This window comes from Acipenser ruthenus, chromosome 49 (genome assembly GCF_902713425.1).
Source record: "Acipenser ruthenus chromosome 49, fAciRut3.2 maternal haplotype, whole genome shotgun sequence".
In the NCBI taxonomy this organism is placed as follows: Eukaryota; Metazoa; Chordata; class Actinopteri; order Acipenseriformes; family Acipenseridae; genus Acipenser; species Acipenser ruthenus.
Window position 1 is genome coordinate 2,036,778 of NC_081237.1, and position 19,318 is coordinate 2,056,095.

A 19,318-nucleotide genomic window follows, 5' to 3' on the forward strand; every position below is an offset into this window, starting at 1 on the left:
TTGAAGTAGCACACCAATACATCTTGATTAGTGTGCTGTCATTCCTTGTGGTGGCTGCATACAGTTTGAAAGCAATAGCCACGGAAATAATTGGCAGCATAGGAGGACAGTTATTTCAAGCTTTCCATGCACATTCCCCCGAATACATTTTCACAGCTCGTTCTTCCTGGGGTTAACTGGATTCTTAAAAGGATCCAGGTTCAAACAGGGTGTGTACTCCACCTAGTGGCTACTCAACGGGTTGGTTAATCAGTAGGAATTTGGATGTCAGAAGGTCCATATTAGAATCCGCAAGCCACTTTTCAGAGATCTTTGCTGAACCCAGAGAATCATGATGATGCAACTGACCCCAGGGAGCACAAGTAGTGGAGGGGCTCTAAGAATTATAGAGTCTGAACTGTCATCATGTTACTTCCAAATAGTGTTTTAAATCCTAAAATCTAGTGCATCACCTTATTAACTATAATGCGTAATCTGCAAATAACACTTTCTTATTTTTTGGATATCTGTGTCAGAGTGCTATCACCTGAGTTCAGGTGCTGCTCTTCAGTTGTAGTTGCCTCCCAAAGATATATGCAACAGGCTAGATCATATGTAGGATTGTGGTTAGAGCAGAGGCTTCTTACCAGGAGGGTCCCAGCTGAATCCCAGCTCAGCCACTGACTCATCGTGTGTGACTCTGACCAAGTCACTTAACATTCTTGTGCTCCGTCCTTCGGATGAGACGTAAACAGCAAGAAAAAAAGTAAAGGATTAATAAAATCCCAAGTCGCTTTGAACCCCGTGTCCAAAAAAAACAGGCTGCTGTCTTCAACAGCACCTGTTATAAGCATTTTGAGATGACCCCTAATACCTGAGGAAATGTTGCACTGTCATGGACCCAGCCGTGTATCTCATCACCTTGTTAAAATGTGCAACTAAAATGGTCAAGACTGAGCCAAGAATTCAGGCCATGCTAAACCCCATCCATAGTTACCTGGGTCATATTCTGCAACGATTCAATAATAAGTTGCTAATTGTAATTTCTAGTTCACATTACGCTTAATATTGCCAGTCTAACACAGAGGAAGCTGCCATGGTTTCTTTATCTGAATTTGAATGTACAAAACAGAACTTAAACACGTACATTTCTTATTGTACCTTGGACACCAAGGATCAGATCAGCGGGCCCTAATAAGTGCCTACGTGAAATGGAAAAAACATCTGTACAGTAAAACCTGTCTAATCCAGACCCTCTACATACCGGCATTCTGAACTGCAAGACTTCTGGGTCTCGACCAAATCCCTATTGAAATGAATGGTGTGACCCTCTCTACAATCCCTGCTACAATCTCTGTTGAAATGAATGGTGGGATCCTCTCTACAATCCCTATTGAAATGAATGGTGTGCTCCCCTCTACAATCTGGAGCCTATCTATTCTGGAATCTGGCATGATTTGTAAGTCTTGTCTGTCTAAAGCTGAGGGGACACTAGTCTACATGTTACTAGAAAAATGTAGAAAGGGATACTTTTTTTTGTAGAACGTGACATGCAAGCTACAAGTTTCAGGCAACTTAGGCCCTGTCCACACTATGCCTTTAATCCAGGGCTGTCCAATCCTGGTCCTGGAGGGCCGGTGTCCATCCTGGTTTTTGTCCCAACTATACCCTAAATTATTTAATTGGACCAATGAAGTGCTTATTAGAAGCTAAATTGGACCAATTAATTAATTTAGAGTACAGTTGGAACAAAAACCAGGAGGGACACTGGCTCTCTGGGACCAGGATTGGAGACCCCTGCTTTAAACTGTATTAGTTGCCCTTAAACCTACTTAAAAGTGCTAAATACGGCTAGCGTCTACACTACACAGTGTGTAATACCGTACTCGAGAACCACACTCGAGACCACCTCAGGGGTAGTCTCGAGTTCGGTTCTAAATTAGATCTATTCTCTTATATCTAATCTCTATTAAAACTAGTGGGGGCAATAACAAAAGCACAACGTTAAATTAGGCGACTGCAAAAATGAAATGCAAGTTATAAGTAGGACCGGGGATGAACAATTCACGTAATTTGTCAGCTCTGTTTGAAATAAACTGGATTTATTAGAGTGGTTTCGAATACGGTTCTCCAGATCAGGTGGTGTAGACAGGGCCTTTGTTGCAAGCAACTGTATCAAAGGACTGTTGATTTTGTAGAACAAATCAGCCAATGAAAGTGATGTAAAAAGTAATGGGACTACCTTTTTTTTCAAAGAGGTGGAAGGGCTCCCGAGTGGCGCATCCAGTAAAGGCACTCCGCGTGGACTGCAGGATGCGCCCTATAGCCTGGAGATCGCAGGTTCGAAATCAGGCTATGTCACAGCCGACCGTGGCCGGGGGTTCCCAGGGGGCAGCACACAATCGGTCGCGCGCCGCCCAGGTAGGGAGGGCTTAGGTCGGCAGGGCAATCCAGGGTTCACCGCGCGTCAGCGACCCCTGTGGCTGATAGGACACCTGCGGGTCTGCAGTGGAGCCATTCAGATGTGTGTTGTCCTCCGGCACTATAGGTCTGATGGCTTCACTGTGGATTGATGGATTGGCAGGAACACGCTTCGGAGGACGAATGTTTCAGCCTCCGTTTCCCGAGTCGCTGGGGGGTTGCAGCGGTGAACCAGGATTAATAACACCACAACTGGCGATTCTAAATTGGGGAGAAAACTGGGTAAAAATCATTGGCAACGACTAACTTTATAGAAGAAAAAAAAGAGATGGAGAAAATGAATGTGGAGCCTTGTGCGATATTGTGAGGGTGACTCTCCTTATCGATTTTTTTCAGGGTGATTTAAAAAATAAAAATAAATCTATAGGTGGTATAGGCAAGTCAATAAGTGTTAAATCGGTCCATTCTTGAAAGTTCAAGACCAATGTGTCAGTTAATGCCACAAGATGTAGTGGAGCGGCATTAAAGTCGACAATTATTAATATTATATCCCTTGAATAAAAAAGATTTACTACTATGAACCGTTTTAAACAATGTTGTTTTGGCATTATAGTCTAATTCTAGAAATTACAAAAAAAAAAAAAAAAAGCCGGTTTGGTGCCGATGCTGAAGCATTGGAGCGTTCATGTTAAACTGCAGCAGTGTGTTAACGGTGTGTTGCGTTTAAGTTTCCAAGTTGTGTTTTCAGTGGTCATTTTGTCACAAATAAAGGCTTTCATTTGATACAACTTCATAGTAATGGATAAAGCGAGTCCTACTTTTGTTTCAAGCCTTTTGAACATTGCAGTTCAGCAGACGCAACTTGCAAATATTGTTACACAGTTACCGATATCTGATGTGTAGAATATAAATACATAATAATCTTCACTTGGCATAATTATGAATTCTGTTCAAAATAATATAATAAAAAAAAAACTATAACAATAATCACATTTCAACTTCACTCTATTTACAATTAGTTTTATTTACACATCTCATTGGCCATCCATCAGCATTCCATCTACAGTGTCCCCTGAAATCTGAAGCAACAGTGTAGAAGCAACAGATTTCATTCTACATTTTCTAGCAACATATAGACTAGTGTCCCCTTGGCTTAAAACCAACGGAAATCTGACACTGCAGTCTGCCACCGGGCCATGTGATTGTTCTTTTGTACATTTTAAACTAGTACTAAAAAAACTCAAATAAAGCGATAGGTTGCATATAGACTCGCATGTCCCACCAGCACCATGCTGAATGTGCAGGTGTTGAAGAGCAAATACAATGTGTAACGTTGAACAGCAAATACACTGTGTAACCTTCCACTCTATGAGCTGTCTTTTGATAAAAGCATAGAAAAAAATGCTTTGATCAAAAAAGCTGAAAGTTTACCAAAAACAACACAAATTCGAAATTGCAAGGCAAACCGTTTGAGACATTCTGAGAAGATGCATTTGAAGCAACATGTAGACAACCTGAATGCCACATGCAGGTACAATAGGATCAAGTGAACGTCTTTCTGTGGGAATGGTTTAAACAGGTATAACAGGTACAGATTTCATTGAGGCATTGTGTTTACTATAATATATGTACAGTAATAAATGTTCCAGTCCCAAGCGATGTTGGATTGGACAGGTTTTACTGTATGAAATCAAGTTCATCAGATAATAGCAAAATTAAGATCTGGGCAAAATCAAGTCAGTTATTGTATCCACAGGCAAATGGACACAATCAGTGCATAAGGGTCCCCATTTTTCAGATTCTGGATGCAATAGTGTTTAGATGAAGCTGTGCTGGCTCGGGTGAATAAACAGAGTATACTGTACACAGACTGGGTGAAAAACAATCCCTCTACTCTGAGTGGTCATAAAAAAGATATTTCTTTTTTCCACAGCAAATAATACTATGACTGGGTTTTACTACTGAAATCGCTGTAGTTTTGAGAGCTTTAACAATCTTCGGTCTTTACAGAACAAAGCTTTAGCAATCATAGGGTGTGCATACAAGAAGTCTTTACAGAACTGCAAGAAAAAATAACAGCATTGTTTAGAGAAAAGACAATGGAATAAATACCAGGGACATCTCTCTTTCTTTCTTTCTTTCTTTCTTTCTTTTTTTGTAAAAGCTGCAGTAGCCCCTTTTTTCTGCAACTAGTTCACAGAAGAATCCTCATCATATAGCTGTTTCCAAATGACCTACTAGACTTAATAAAAACAAACATGCAGAAACATTAAAACAGTGCTGGATCACAGCTAGACGTTTAGCTGGGGCAAATATTGGAAAACAAACAGCCTGAAATGTATGCAAAAACGGCCATGTTCGTATTCATTCATATGGCAGCATTTAGAAAAAGACTATAAAAAATATGTAAACCAATAAAATAAATAACACATATTCAACCGTACTGAAAAGTGTTCCTCTCTTTTCTTTGATGATTTGATGGAGAACCAGGTTTATTTTACTCTCAGGAAGGAGAGACAGCGGGGTGGAAAATCACTGTGCGTTTGTCATTCACATTATTTTTTTTGTCATTGACGAAAACCAAATATAAATTATTATTATTATTTTTTTTTTAAAAAAAGCTTTTAAAAAGTGCCCACAGCAACAGAGTATAGGTAGGCTTGGCAGAATTAGGCACAGTAGTTTTCTTAAGGATTAAAAAAATTAAAAATACATTTTTTGATTTTGTTTTGTACACAGTCCCAGTCTAAAATTCTTATATGTTCTAAAGGTTTTGTTTAAATGTGTTCAGGGCAAAATCAAATATGATGGTTTTTTTACTGCTCATTTCAGCATGTTTTTTTTTCCTAAATACGCTTTATTTACAGGATAGAAATTACAAAAGAGCAATACAATTGTTACCCCATATTCCATTTTCACTCAACACATTTAAGCAAAATGTTTATGATAAACAAAAAACAAAAAGTAAACAGCTTCCAATTTTAAGTTCCCCTTACCTTGTTTTGATGTTAGCAATTATTCTAAGTGATTCTTATTGTAATTACTCAAATACTGTGCTCTGATATATTTTGGTAAGTCTGTGTTAAGGTGCTTTCATCCAAGTCCAGAAGCTGCTCTTCAGTTCTTGCTGACTCCCATAGATATATGTACCATAGTCTGATCAAGCGTCTAGACCAGTGCCATCTAGTGAGCTGCCACTTTTCAAACAAGTTTCATTCAGATTTCCTGCAATACCACCCTGTGCACTAGATGGTGCTGGTGCTTACTAATATAAAAATGGCTGAGCTAGCCTATGTGTCTATGACAGGCAACTAGAACTGAAGAGCAGCTCCTGAACACAAGACAGAGTTATCAGAAAATGAAAGCCACACCGTATTTGTGTAATTGCAGAAAGAACCATTCAGAACGATTGCAAACATCACACAAAGATAAGAGGGCAGTAAAACCAAACGCTGTTTGAAGCTAATCCTTAAGTAATGTAAAACAAAGTCAAGGTATTACTTCTATTCAGTACTTTACACCCATGTCTGCCAAGTCTAGAGGTATAAGGCAGTTAACATCACAGCTAGAACCTAGCAAGAAAACAGGTCTTTTTAAAAAGGGAAACAAATTATAAACTAACGTAGTGCTCCATTTGCAATATATAAAGTCCACACATTTTTAAAAAGGTAAAAATGGTCTATAGTACATGTCATCATAAATGTCGTGCTGGCCTTTAAAAAAACAAAAACAAAAAAACAACAACATGCATTACATGCCTACAACTACAAAACATAAATAATACTGCAATGACAATAACAGCTAAACACGAGACACACATTTTGCCCAAACTACTTTTTCACATAATGGAAAAGGGGTAGCCACTTTCTCGAAGTGTTATCATGACAGGACATTTTGTGAAGTTTAAAAGCTGCATGCTAATATAGGTCAATGGAGATGGGTTCCAATGTCCTGATTCAACTGAAATATCAAATCTCCGATGGCAATACAAATGATCTTTTTACAACTTAAAAAGACAAGTTTAGTACACAAAACAATGCTGGGAACAGATTAACCAACATGCACAAGCATCACTACAAAACAGTACTGATAATACTGCATCGTTTTCATGCATGTTTAAAATGCCATTCTAATGCAGATTTTGAAGCCAGAATCAACACCTATATATATATATATATATATATATATATATATATATATATATATATATATATATATATATAGACAGGACACACACACAGAGCAGGGTAAACTAGCCCTATGTAATCAATAGCAACATTTCAGGCAAGGCAATTCCCAAGAAGAATTCTGAACTATTAAAAAAACAAACAGTCAGCTGCACAAGGGGTGGGGGGTGGGGGGTGGGGTGGGGTGGTAAATAGGACGAGGGGGGAGTCCACGGTATTCAGTTTCAACATTAAACCCTCAAGGAAGTCAAGATTATTTTCTGATCCCAGTGAGTAGCTGCTTAAGGGGTTGGACTTTATTCATCTAAAAGAAACATTTTAAATTTAAACTTTAAAATTAACCCATTACTCTTGTGCCACAGTATAACTATTATTGTATTTTCATACAGAAGATGTTTTCAAAGACTAATCTAACAGTGTTTTGCCTCACATTAGTTAAAACAGAGGTCAGCAGGGAAGCTCGCACAGGGGGAGAAGGCGAGACTCATTTTTGCAATACCGTTTTTTGGAGTAAAAATGCCCAACTGTAATTCTGTATTGGTATAAATTGTGTGAGGCAGATTGCTCAGTTGAAATAACCTGCGTGTTTTTAAGAAGTAATGATTTTATATTTAAGGATATCAATATATGAATTGTTGGAGGGTATGCATGACAGATAAATACATACATACATACATACAAAGGTAGTAGGTGGGTCATATTTTGGGGTAACACTGTGTGGACAGAGTGCTCATTAAAATAATATTATCTATTCAGGGATACAAAGATATTTAGTATGTGAAGTAGCCCGAATGAGGTTACCTGGCAGTAAACTGCCCATGCCCAGTTGCACGGCTTTCCGAGAAAGATATTTTTTCCGGGGTACCAGGTGAGATGAATTGTTATTAAAATATTATGCATAGTTTTGAAGAGATTACCTATTCAGGTATACCAAGATATTAGTAAGGGGTTTGAGCGAGGAAAAATGGGCAATAAAATCCACACCCCAAGTTCAGTAAATCAGTGGTTTCCATAATTTGTGTTGGTACTGTTCATACATAGATAAATACATAAATACATTCATGCGTTTATACACCTATATCCCTAGGTCGCTGGCTACTGTAATCGAATTATAATGTTAACTAATGGGTTAGAAATGCAACAGTTAACAGTCTTTTAAAAACATGAAATCAATCCATGACCCTCTTAGGTTTAATGCTGCACCACTGGTGTCACAGATGCAAAAAGACAAAGCCATTGAGGGAACACAACACTGGCTCACCTTCGGAAAGTTTTCAGATTGAAAATAAGGGGAGAAACTGCTGCAATATGGTTTATATATATAGATAGATAGATATAGCTATATAAATACACACACACTGACTCATCATGTACAGTTTTGTACATAAATCTTAGAAACAGGTCCACCTTTGGGTCTTACAGATGTAACAGAGACCTTACCTTAGGTTTAAGATAACAAATAAATACATTCTGGTTGGGACACTGCCCCTATACTGCTAATCCAGCAATCTTAACAAAGTGCCAGTTTCCATATGTTACGGAAAGGTATATTGATTTCATTCCTGAGGAATGCAATATACTGGTCTCTGCATATTTCCCTATTAAAATGTATGCATACGGTTTCACTCAGTCCCATCCTACTATATAAGCTATGTATTAACAGCATTGTAATGCATTATGTCAAAGCTTTATGCATTGTTTTCTGCAGGACAAACATAACAGTGCTAACCATTTGAAATGGCACGAAAGACACAGGACCAGATTTACACTTTACTCTGAAGCCCACTTTGCACAACTGTTTGTAAAAGCAAAATACAACTGGCAATGTTACAAACTTAGTAACAGCTAGTATTAAAAGTGTGTGCAAGATTGTTGAGAAAGGATTTTTTAAAATAACTGATTAAAGAAATTGAGAATGATTTGCTTGCATTTTTCCATCAAAAAACGTTGTCAAAAGTAACAATTTGTGTTCAGAAGTTACAGATGCATTTTAAAGTTGATAGTCTAAACTGTAATATCTAACAATCTTGAAAAATTCAATGACTTCTATTGTGACCCTGGTTAGTACTGAACGATGTTACTTTAGGTAAGGAAGTTCAAGACTAGTGCGAATCCAGGTCTGTGAAACCAGCCCTTAGTGTTTTATAGTGATCAGCAGAGGTGGACTTTCATGAAGATAAAATCTCTGCCATTTTATCTACAGTAGTGTATAAAACATTTACATTACATTCTGAAATTTGAAAGGAAACTCAATAAATTCAATGAAAAAAAACGTTTTGAATAGTACTCTACAAAACGGTTTTACATTTCAGAAGAAAATCTATCCAAATGGCTTTGTAGCATTTAATGCAAAAATGAGCCGTTTTAAAGAGCAAGTAGCTTCTAGTGTCATTTCAATCTCTTTTTTTTTACATTGCCTTCACTATCTGAGGGTATCTGCAATCATTGTGAGTGGTTCAGAGTTGTCATCATTGCTCTAAATCTGCCTGGCTTTAAGATTGTCTGGATTACTCTAAATGCCAGGACTGAACAGCCTTCTTATTCCATTCAAATCATGTGACAACGTGACCTTTCAAATCCCCCTACTCACAGACAGTTTGCAGTGCTGGCAGCTTCATTGCAAACACCACAAAATAGTGAGGCAAATGTGTGAAAAAAACCCAAAAAACACTGAAATGACATTTCAAGCTACTTACTCAAAGTTATCATCATAGCTATTAATACTGTGCTAAATTTAGAAATACAATGGCAAATGTTTCATTTAGAAGTCTTTTTCTAAATGTTTGTATCATTACAGTTTTATTCTTTTTTCAGTTATTTTTTTCAGTTTTTTTTAAAGAGTCAAAGCTTATTAAATCTGTCCTGCACAGAATACAAAAATGATGCAACTGACTGCAAAACATTCGCCTCAGTAGTGATCAGTAATGGTGCCCTGCTGGATAAGCCTCACCCTTCCTGATGTCTTATCAGTGAGACATCCCAAGGAGTAATAACCCTCCCCCTCCCGAATGCTGGTTAAAGTTTCAACCATGATGCTTCCTTAAGGATTGCACATAATCCCTTTTAGTGTGCAAGTAAAAAAATAGACTCGGCAAAGAGTGAGTAAGATTTTGTTGCCTCATCACCAATTACATTTTTATTTAAAACAATTTTTTTACGAAAATATTCTTCCCATTATCTAACGGACAAAAAACTCACTACTTAAGGCAAACTCGGGTGATCACAGTGACTCATTGTAGTTGGTTTTCATCGCTGTAGTGTATCGTTTTACACCTTATAGTAGCATTTACATTTTAGAATTTGTCCAAATATAAAAATAATACAAATCGTAAGGATTCCCTTTAATTCTGCTGCGTAGACTGCAAAGTAAACTAGTCGGATTACAAAACTAAAACGTGTACAAGTGCTGTTTCATTTTAAGCATGACATCTGTTTTTAGAACCAAAAATATTAACTATGGGGAGGTTTAGTACTCCTTGTGCTTAAAAATAAAAAAAAGAGAAAGAAATGTTGACCAGTGCTGGTAGATTTTAAATAAATAGTAAAAAATAAAAATAAAATATGACTATTCACATTGAATAGTTTGGCAGGGTACAAAAATAGGCAGTGAATGCTGGTCAATTCAAAACGTAACAAATAATGGCAAATAAATAACAAAAGCATACAACACAGCAGTTAAGAACATGTGGGTGTCGATAGAAGTTGCACATCTTAAATTGCAGCCTGGACACATCTGGTCAACGTAAGACGTCATGAAAAGAATTATATACACATTGCCATCATTTTTAAATTGGGATTTTTTTTTTTTTTTTAACTGATTTCAGCCAGATCAAAGCTCAATCTGATGCAAAATACAAATCGACAACCTTAAAAGCGTGTTTAAGTCTGGGCGATGCAGAATCTCCCGTTCATCAGCTGCGACGAGGGACAAATGGCAAGCGCTAAACTGAGCGCTGTGGCAAAATAAGCTCAGAACAAGAAGCTTAAATTCATTGTACATGACAGAGCTGCCACTATCAACAGTGGCACACCATTCAAACACATCTGACCAATCAGTTGGGTTGCTATTCTTCTCAGAACCTGCAAGGGGCGCTGTTCCCTGGCCCCTTCCACGGGTGGTCCCATGCTACAGCCGGTCCATTCTGAACGTGTCCTCTGTGGCGGGGTCTGCAAGGACCATGTCTGGGTCATTGAGCATGTGAAGTCCGTCGAGGGTCAAAGGGTCGATTTTCAGTTCGTCCAGAGGGAAGTGGGAGTCTGCATCAAAGCTGACGTCACCGACCCCTGCCAGCGAGTTGGTTAGTTCCTTAGACAAGCTGGGAGGAGACTCTCCTGTAACTGAAGCAGGAAATTAGCAGAGGTAAGCATCAACCCCCAGAGGATTTTCATTCCAATCTCATATTCATTTTATTACTACCTGCCCAATTATTTTACCTACCATTGTCTCCCCAATTTAGAATGTGCAATTACATTCCCTCACCGCAGCTACTCCCCACAACATCTCCGGAGAACTGAAGGTCAGAGAGCATTCTCCAATACCATGATCAACCTACCCGTAACTTCCTCTCAACACCCAGGAACTTGAGAGCGGATGTCAGCGAGCTACCGGCCCCTGGAGGACAAAGGCCAGCCCTTCAGGAAGAGCTCCAGATAAGGTTATGGGTCATTGAATAATTTACTCCCCAATTTAGACACTATGTGAGTAAAAGGCAACATTACCTTGAAGTCATGAATACTTTCAATAAATACTGTACATACTTCTTATGCATTACGTTTTAACTGTAATGTTACTTTGAACTATCGTGAGCACTGGGATTACCCAGTTACACGTCAGTCTTGTTTTGCAGCCCTTGTATTAAAGAATAAAATCAATCCCCATTATATATATATATATACGTAACAAATTAATGCGCTTACCCGTCACATTTCTGACTCCGTCACCAGCTTTCTGATACAAAGCCCATCTCTTCATGTTACAATTTATGTGAATATCCATCACAGCCCGTGTTTAATTTAATTAATTTCTTTCTCTCGCATGCCAAATCAGTCTGTTTTTATTGTGCAGTTACACAGCGCTTCCTCCAGTTTCACCTGATGAAAATGCAGCCAAAACAAAGCAAATGAGACAAGCTAGGGTAATGCAACAGTTAATCATTAAACCGTTTTAGATACTGTGATTTTTGTTTTTATTTTTAATCTGTGATATTTAGTATTTTTGGTGCATTTTCATTTGCAAGTGAACTGTGACATTAGGGCCTTATCGAGCACTATATTCTGCAATTTTGAATACTGACTTTGGATACTGTTTTAATTCTGGAAACTGATTTTTTTTTAAATCTTTTACTAAATTGCATTACCTTTTATGCTGTACGCAGTTTTGCGTATGGGTAACATTTTTATTTCATTTTGCTGTTGGATCATTAACAGGGAATTTTACTAACTGCTACAATATGTACCGGATTTAAAAGTATGTACGGCATTACAGGCCACGTGTCTTTTGGCAAGTGATATTTTCAGAATCATATCGTTCTTCTGTTGAAAATATAGTACTGTACCAACAAAACCAATACAGTACATCTAAATGGAAGCCTACTTATTTTAAAACACAGTCTTTTCAGCTATGTATTTTTGATATTGGATCTTTTTTGTGTTCCCTGAAACGGACAAGGGTTGGAACGGGACAAAATGAAATATTCAGATATGCATCACACACATTTAACCGTCACTGAAGTCAACATTTTATAGGGTCGGATATGCGAGTGCCGACTGTACTGTACAAAAACTTGGGTCTTAAAATAAAAACAAAAAACAATTGTTCTTATTTGCTTTATTGACCACAAACATTATGGCTGTGAAGCAAATCACTTTTAGATTTTTTTAAATTCCAACACTGCAGATGAAATAATGAAAGGCCTGTATGCAGATACTATATATTTACAGTTATTTAAACAGAAATAATAACAACGTATTTCTTGTGCTCTCCCTTTCCAAGTTGACAGGTCCACTCCCCTACAGGGCTCCAGAAGCCAATGGCTCCTAGGTCCCAAAGAATTGGCTACCAAATCTAATTGCTGAGTGCCACTTCAGGGGTAAGTCAAGTTGCTACCATATTCAACTGCTTAAAATACAACACCTTGCTCAGACACTAAAGTGATACTAAACAGTAACTTAATGTCTGTACTTGCGTGTTCTGCTGAGTGGTTAATCCGTGCAGCTGATGACTGCAATGAACTCAGCATGTTTATATTTTAAATATTTTGCAAGTGTTGTGTATGGAATTGGTGACCGCACCTTTAATTGTGTACAGTTGTAATATGGGAAATAGCACGGTGCAGCTCCCATGCTCTGTGTTAGTGAAGTCCTGGTACGACAGCATGTAACAGACAGCTCTGCCCTTACCTGAACCCCAACAATGCTTATTTAACTACAGCATTGTCTCAGCCTTCCAGAGTAATATTCCTTGTACAGGAAACAGAGATCAGGCAGGGTGGTGTATGCACAGGAAACAGAGATCAGGCAGAGTGGGGTATGCACAGGAAACAGAGATCAGGCAGGGTGGGGTATGTACAGGAAACAGAGATCAGGCAGGGTGGGGTATGCACAGGAAACAGAGATCAGGCAGGGTGGGGTATGCACAGGAAACAGAGATCAGGCAGGGTGGTGTATGTACAGGAAACAGAGATCAGGCAGGGTGGGGTATGCACAGGAAACAGAGATCAGGCAGGGTGGGGTATGCACAGAAACAGAGATCAGGCAGGGTGGGGTATGCACAGGAAACAGAGATCAGGCAGGGTGGGGTATGCACAGGAAACAGAGATCAGGCAGGGTGGGGTATGCACAGGAAACAGAGATCAGGCAGGGTGGGGTATGCACAGGAAACAGAGATCAGGCAGGATGGGGTATGCACAGGAAACAGAGATCAGGCAGGGTGGTGTATGCACAGGAAACAGAGATCAGGCAGGGTGGGGTATGCACAGGAAACAGAGATCAGGCAGGATGGGGTATGCACAGGAAACAGAGATCAGGCAGGGTGGGGTATGCACAGGAAACAGAGATCAGGCAGGGTGGGGTATGCACAGGAAACAGAGATCAGGCAGGGTGGGGTATGCACAGGAAACAGAGATCAGGCAGGGTGGGGTATGCACAGGAAACAGAGATCAGGCAGGGTGGGGTATGTACAGGAAACAGAGATCAGGCAGGGTGGGTATACAGAGGAAACAGAGATCAGGCAGGGTGGGGTATGTACAGGAAACAGAGATCAGGCAGGGTGGGGTATGCACAGGAAACAGAGATCAGGCAGGGTGGGGTATGTACAGGAAACAGAGATCAGGTGGCAAATGCACACCTTACACGTGACAGGAACACGCTTTCAAATAATTTTACTAGAAATGGTGTCCGAGGAGGGAACATGTGGTTCGATAGCTGGATCTTTAAAGAATATTTCCAACTACAGCTTGAACAAACCGAAAAAAAAAAAAACCTCTATAAAATGTGCCTAGGAGTCCCGATTTGTAATTGTAACACATTTTGTTTTCCTCAGTAACTTTTAAAGACATTCCCCGCCCTGCCTGCCCGTGTGATGGTGTGCAGTAGCTGGTGGTACCTGTCAATATGATGCTGGGGATGTTTCGTGTGATGGTGTGCAGTAGCTGGTGGTACCTGTCAATATGATGCTGGGGATGTTTCGTGTGATGGTGTGCAGTAGCTGGTGGTACCTGTCAATATGATGCTGGGGATGTTTTGTGTGATGGTGTGCAGTAGTTGGTGTTACCTGTCAATATGATGTTGGGGATGTTTCCGTGGCTCATGTAACTCAGTTGCTGTGAATCTTGTAGACTCCCATGACTCCCTGTCAGGCCCATCATGGTTGCCTGGGAGTAGTTCAGGGTGGAACACTGGCTGTACAGGTTATTGGCGCTGACAGGATTCTCAATCATATTGAACTGTTCCAGCTGTGTGGAATAAACAATGAATTAGACAATCAGGAGTGACATCACGGTTTTTTGTTTAGTTCTTTCCCCCAATTTTAGAATGTCCAATTACTTTTCCTCACCGCAGCTCCCCACAAACTGAAGGTCAGAGGGCATCCTCCGATCCCCAAGCCAATCACCTCTTTACACCCAGGAGTTCCACAGTGGATGTGAGCTGCCGGCTGCTGGAGGACAAAAGGGCAGCCTTTGAGCTCACTGAGTGCCTGGCCAGTAGGGTCCACTGCAGCGTGGTGAGTGAAACAGTCCCTGCCAGTTTCCATTCCCTAACCCTAACCCTAACGAAGCACTGGATCCAATGCTCCCTGTGGTATCCCCATCGACTGTATATAATCACCCTACGGCCGTGCCTTTACCACCCTTAGAGAATATATTTTTCAACACAATCCTGATTGTTTTGATATTTTTATTCACACCTTAGAGGTGAGTAGGGAATTTTCTTCTAAACATGGCAGTGTATTCAGTTCATGCTCCCTCCTGCAACAATGCTGGTGCTCTGACAGAAATTAGTGCCGTATTGTGGGAGATAAAAAAAATCTGCACTGTTGCAGAGGGAGCGTGATCTAGATACACCGCAATCCTTAGAAGATTTTTTTTTTTTTTTTCTCCTGGCGAACGCTCCTGAGTAAATGTTGAGAAATGTTTCCCCAGTTGACTTATGACCAAGGATGTGTGATTCAAATTTCAAGAGTTGGCAATATGTTTAAAAATATAACGCTGCGATACGGACAACACAGGACACAGCAAAGGTGATGCAATGTGTTTCATGTAAACACTTTAACAGAACTACTTTTTCTGTTAAAGTTTACTGTGTTCTACATCCTACCAAAAATCTGCAAGAAAGAAAGAAGGCACAGCAATAATACAATTACTAACATAGTCCCTTCAAATCAAACACAATGGCACCAGTAAAGACAGCAATGTAACTGTGGTAAGCTGCAATCTAAGCAGCGAGTTCACTCACCTGGTGGGACAGAGCATTCGTCTGCCGGGCCGTGAGTTGCTGATCATAGTACGAATCCCCAAAGATGCTGCCAAGGATTGAAGTGTGCTAAAATAAAAGCACATGTGATTTAATAAAGGCTCTGACTCAAAACAAATACACTTTGTCACCACTTTTGTTTTTTTTATGCAGAAAAAGAACTGCAAGCTGCCTGGGTTTTAAATACCATTTTTCCAATTCTAAACAGACCAAAAACAAAAAGCGGTCCAATAAAGAAAATTCTCATAGCTTACTAATATTCTGCTTTATTGCTGTCCAGTTTTCCTGTCACCTTTGTTTTCAGTTTCTGTGTAACAGGTAACTGTTCTATGTTACCGATAGGAATCGACTGCAAAGGGCATCACGGTACAGATGTGAAATGCCATGTATTCTTTTTGTTTAGATTCATTTTGTATCATTTTCTATTTCAGTCGCATACTGATGACTTTGTAAAAGTTTGAAGAACTCCTACCATGGCCTCTAGAGAGCTCTTCAGAGTCATGTCTAACATGGTATTGGAGCCTAAAAAACTGTCCCAAAGAAAAAAAGTATGTAGTTAAATTGCTTTAAAAAAAACCCAAAAAAACCTTGGAAGTCTTTGATTTGTTTTCTTAATTACTGACAAGTAAATCTATGTATTTATGGAAGATATATTTTGTACATGCCGATATGCATTGAAACATGTATGTACATTTTTTGAATAGTTTGTTCTTGTTATTATTGCATATTTTCTGATTGTTATTTATATAAAATATAAAATCGTTACGAATATGTGAAACATCCAAGTACAGTGGGTACACCAGAGTGTAGCCCTTAACCTGCCCCCCTGCAACACCTCAGTGGTTGTAAGAAATACCACATAGAACACTTTTTTTCTTACATCCCCTGGCTTGTTGCAGGGGGACAGGTTCATGGTTACACTCTGGTGTAGCAGATTAGACGTGATCCTGAGCACTCTACAAAGGACACAGGGATGCTTCTGAGTTTAAAAAGGCCCCAGGATGTGATGACAAACAAAAAGTGAATCTAAACATGAAAAATACAACTGTGGCCCTTGTTTAAGCCATGCTAACTGGATTTTGTTTCAATGAACTGAAATTGAATTCCTTGCTTCTGGTCACAGGCAGTAGCATTCTACGCAATCCAAATGAAAATCACATGCAACATCATATTCAAGGTTATCGCTGGATCTGCAAGACCGCCTGAGAAATATTCCCTTTCAACCAGGATAATATATACATACAAAACAATATACTGCTACTCTTTAGACACCAAATCCATGAATCAAACCTAGAATTAGCTGGTGCTTTTACAGAGTTGGAGAAGGCAGTGCTTCTAACAATTAAACTCACTACATATACTGCTGCTGGCCTTAAAAAACATATTTTGACGTTTTGTAGCTTTAAAAGACCATGAAATACTGTTTCCAGGAAATAAAAAAAATAAAAAATTGTTTATCAATTTTTCCACATGTGGTGTTCAAGTTACATTGTATTAATTTTGGTTTGAGAAGCATGCTGAAAGTTGTTGAAAATGTCTCAATTAAAAGGAGGAGTCTCATTGGTGCTTTTAAAGGTAAATTATAAATGTAAAACATTTTCACTAACAAATTAATCATTTTAAATCCTTGACACTGCAGTGCGATAGAAACCCATAAGTTCTATAAAAATCAGTGGATAGATGTTTCTTTTGTCCCTAAAACCTCTGTGGACACTTGAACTGTGGTCAAAACAACTTGTTTCATCTAATTTCGTTTCCTGCCCATGAATTCAGCTGGTGTCAACCCCTGGAATCAGATTTTTTAAAATGTTTTTGCTGCCACTATGTGGGGATTCAATGCTTTGCAATAGATCATATACCCAATGGGGGAATCCACTATTTTCACATCTCAACTGCCTGGGCTCTGAAACACTTTTTTGTCTAGTTTATCATCCCTCTCTGGAATTGGGCAGGTGTGCAGGTCTGGTTTGTGCTATGGTCCCTCTCTGGAATTGGGCAGGTGTGCAGGTCTGGTTTGTGCTATGGTCCCTCTCTGGAATTGGGCAGGTGCGCAGGCCTGGTTTGTGCTATGGTCCCTCTCTGGAATTGGGCAGGTGCGCAGGCCTGGTTTGTGCTATGGTCCCTCTCTGGAATTGGGCAGGTGTGCAGGCCTGGTTTGTGCTATGGTCCCTCTCTGGAATTGGGCAGGTGCGCAGGCCTGGTTTGTGCTATGGTCCCTCTCTGGAATTGGGCAGGTGCGCAGGCCTGGTTTGTGCTATGGTCCCTCTCTGGAATTGGGCAGGTGCGCAGGCCTGGTTTGTGCTATGGTCCCTCTCTGGAATTGGGCAGGTGCGCAGGCCTGGTTTGTGCTATGGTCCCTCTCTGGAATTGGGCAGGTGTGCAGGCCTGGTTTGTGCTATGGAAACATGAAGTGATCTCTTGACCGCTCTACAATGTAATTTTGCAGTAGGATTCTGGGAAGGAGAAGCAAACATCTCTTACTCATGGCAGTGAGCAGGGACTCAATATGGGCTGTACATACATTTACACAAACTGAATATGCGAGGGTGGTTCTAGCTAACCCAGGGAGAAGAATTCAGGTAAGCTAAATACTACTTGAGACTTCCCTTTAACTAGTGGACAGAAACAGTTTCCCTGTGTTTCATTGCATAACACCGGCTTGTTCCTTGTAGTTTCTTACTGCCCCCTTATCATTTTACGCAAGTCACCCTGAGTGGTTCTATCTGTAAATACAGAATTACTATGCGAGGAGGGCAGAGAACCTGCATGTGTCATTATGTACATATTGTGTGTGCGAGATTGTGTGTGTGTTAGTTTTGTAAATTAAGTGTGGTTTATTTAGAATTTGAAGGTTGGCAAAATCCCATCCCTACAAAAACGTGTGGAATTGGTTAACAGGTTGCTATTGGGGATGGCGCCCTGTTGGTTAACTGGTTGCTATTGGGGATGGCGCCCTGTTGGTTAACTGGTTGCTATTGGGGGCAGAGCCCTGTTGGTTAACTGGTTGCTATTGGGGGTGGCGCGGAGCCCTGTTGGTTAACTGGTTGCTATTGGGGGTGGCACCCTGTTGGTTAACTGGTTGCTATTGGGGGTGGAGCCCTGTTGGTTAACTGGTTGCTATTGGGGGTGGAGCCCTGTTGTTTAACTGGTTGCTATTGGGGGTGGAGCCCTGTTGGTTAACTGGTTGCTATTGGGGGCGGCGCCCTGTTGGTTAACTGGTTGCTATTGGGGGTGGAGCCCTGTTGGTTAACTGGTTGCTATTGGGGGTGGCACCCTGTTGGTTAACTGGTTGCTATTGGGGGTGGAGCCCTGTTGGTTAACTGGTTGCTATTGGGGGTGGAGCCCTGTTGGTTAACTGGTTGCTATTGGGGATGGCGCCCTGTTGGTTAACTGGTTGCTATTGGGGGTGGAGCCCTGTTGGTTAACTGGTTGCTATTGGGGGTGGAGCCCTGTTGGTTAACTGGTTGCTATTGGGGGCGGCGCCCTGTTGGTTAACTGGTTGCTATTGGGGGCGGCGCCCTGTTGGTTAACTGGTTGCTATTGGGGGTGGCACCCTGTTGGTTAACTGGTTGCTATTGGGGATGGCGCCCTGTTGGTTAACTGGTTGCTATTGGGGGCGGAGCCCTGTTGGTTAACTGGTTGCTATTGGGGGCGGAGCCCTGTTGGTTAACTGGTTGCTATTGGGGGTGGCGCCCTGTTGGTTAACTGGTTGCTATTGGGGGTGGCACCCTGTTGGTTAACTGGTTGCTATTGGGGATGGC

At 40.4% G+C, this 19,318-nt stretch overlaps 1 protein-coding gene across 3 annotated transcripts in view; it reads right to left on the reverse strand.

Annotated features, from left to right (window-relative positions):
* Nucleotides 1–6,628: 6,628 nt before the first annotated feature.
* Nucleotides 6,629–19,318, reverse strand: part of LOC117401412 (CREB-regulated transcription coactivator 1-like) — a 57,101-nt gene continuing 44,411 nt past the window's right edge. For 2 of the 3 annotated variants that reach the window (XM_059014936.1, XM_059014935.1), the window contains 3 exons: nucleotides 15,540–15,626; nucleotides 14,359–14,539; nucleotides 6,629–10,925 (listed from right to left, as the gene is read on the reverse strand). In XM_059014936.1, the coding sequence (XP_058870919.1) occupies nucleotides 10,714–10,925; nucleotides 14,359–14,539; nucleotides 15,540–15,626 (480 nt within the window). In that variant the 3' untranslated portion in view covers nucleotides 6,629–10,713. Of the gene's footprint in view, nucleotides 10,926–14,358; nucleotides 14,540–14,640; nucleotides 14,743–15,539; nucleotides 15,627–19,318 lie in introns of all 3 variants that reach the window. The other variant, XM_059014934.1, reaches the window with a different exon arrangement.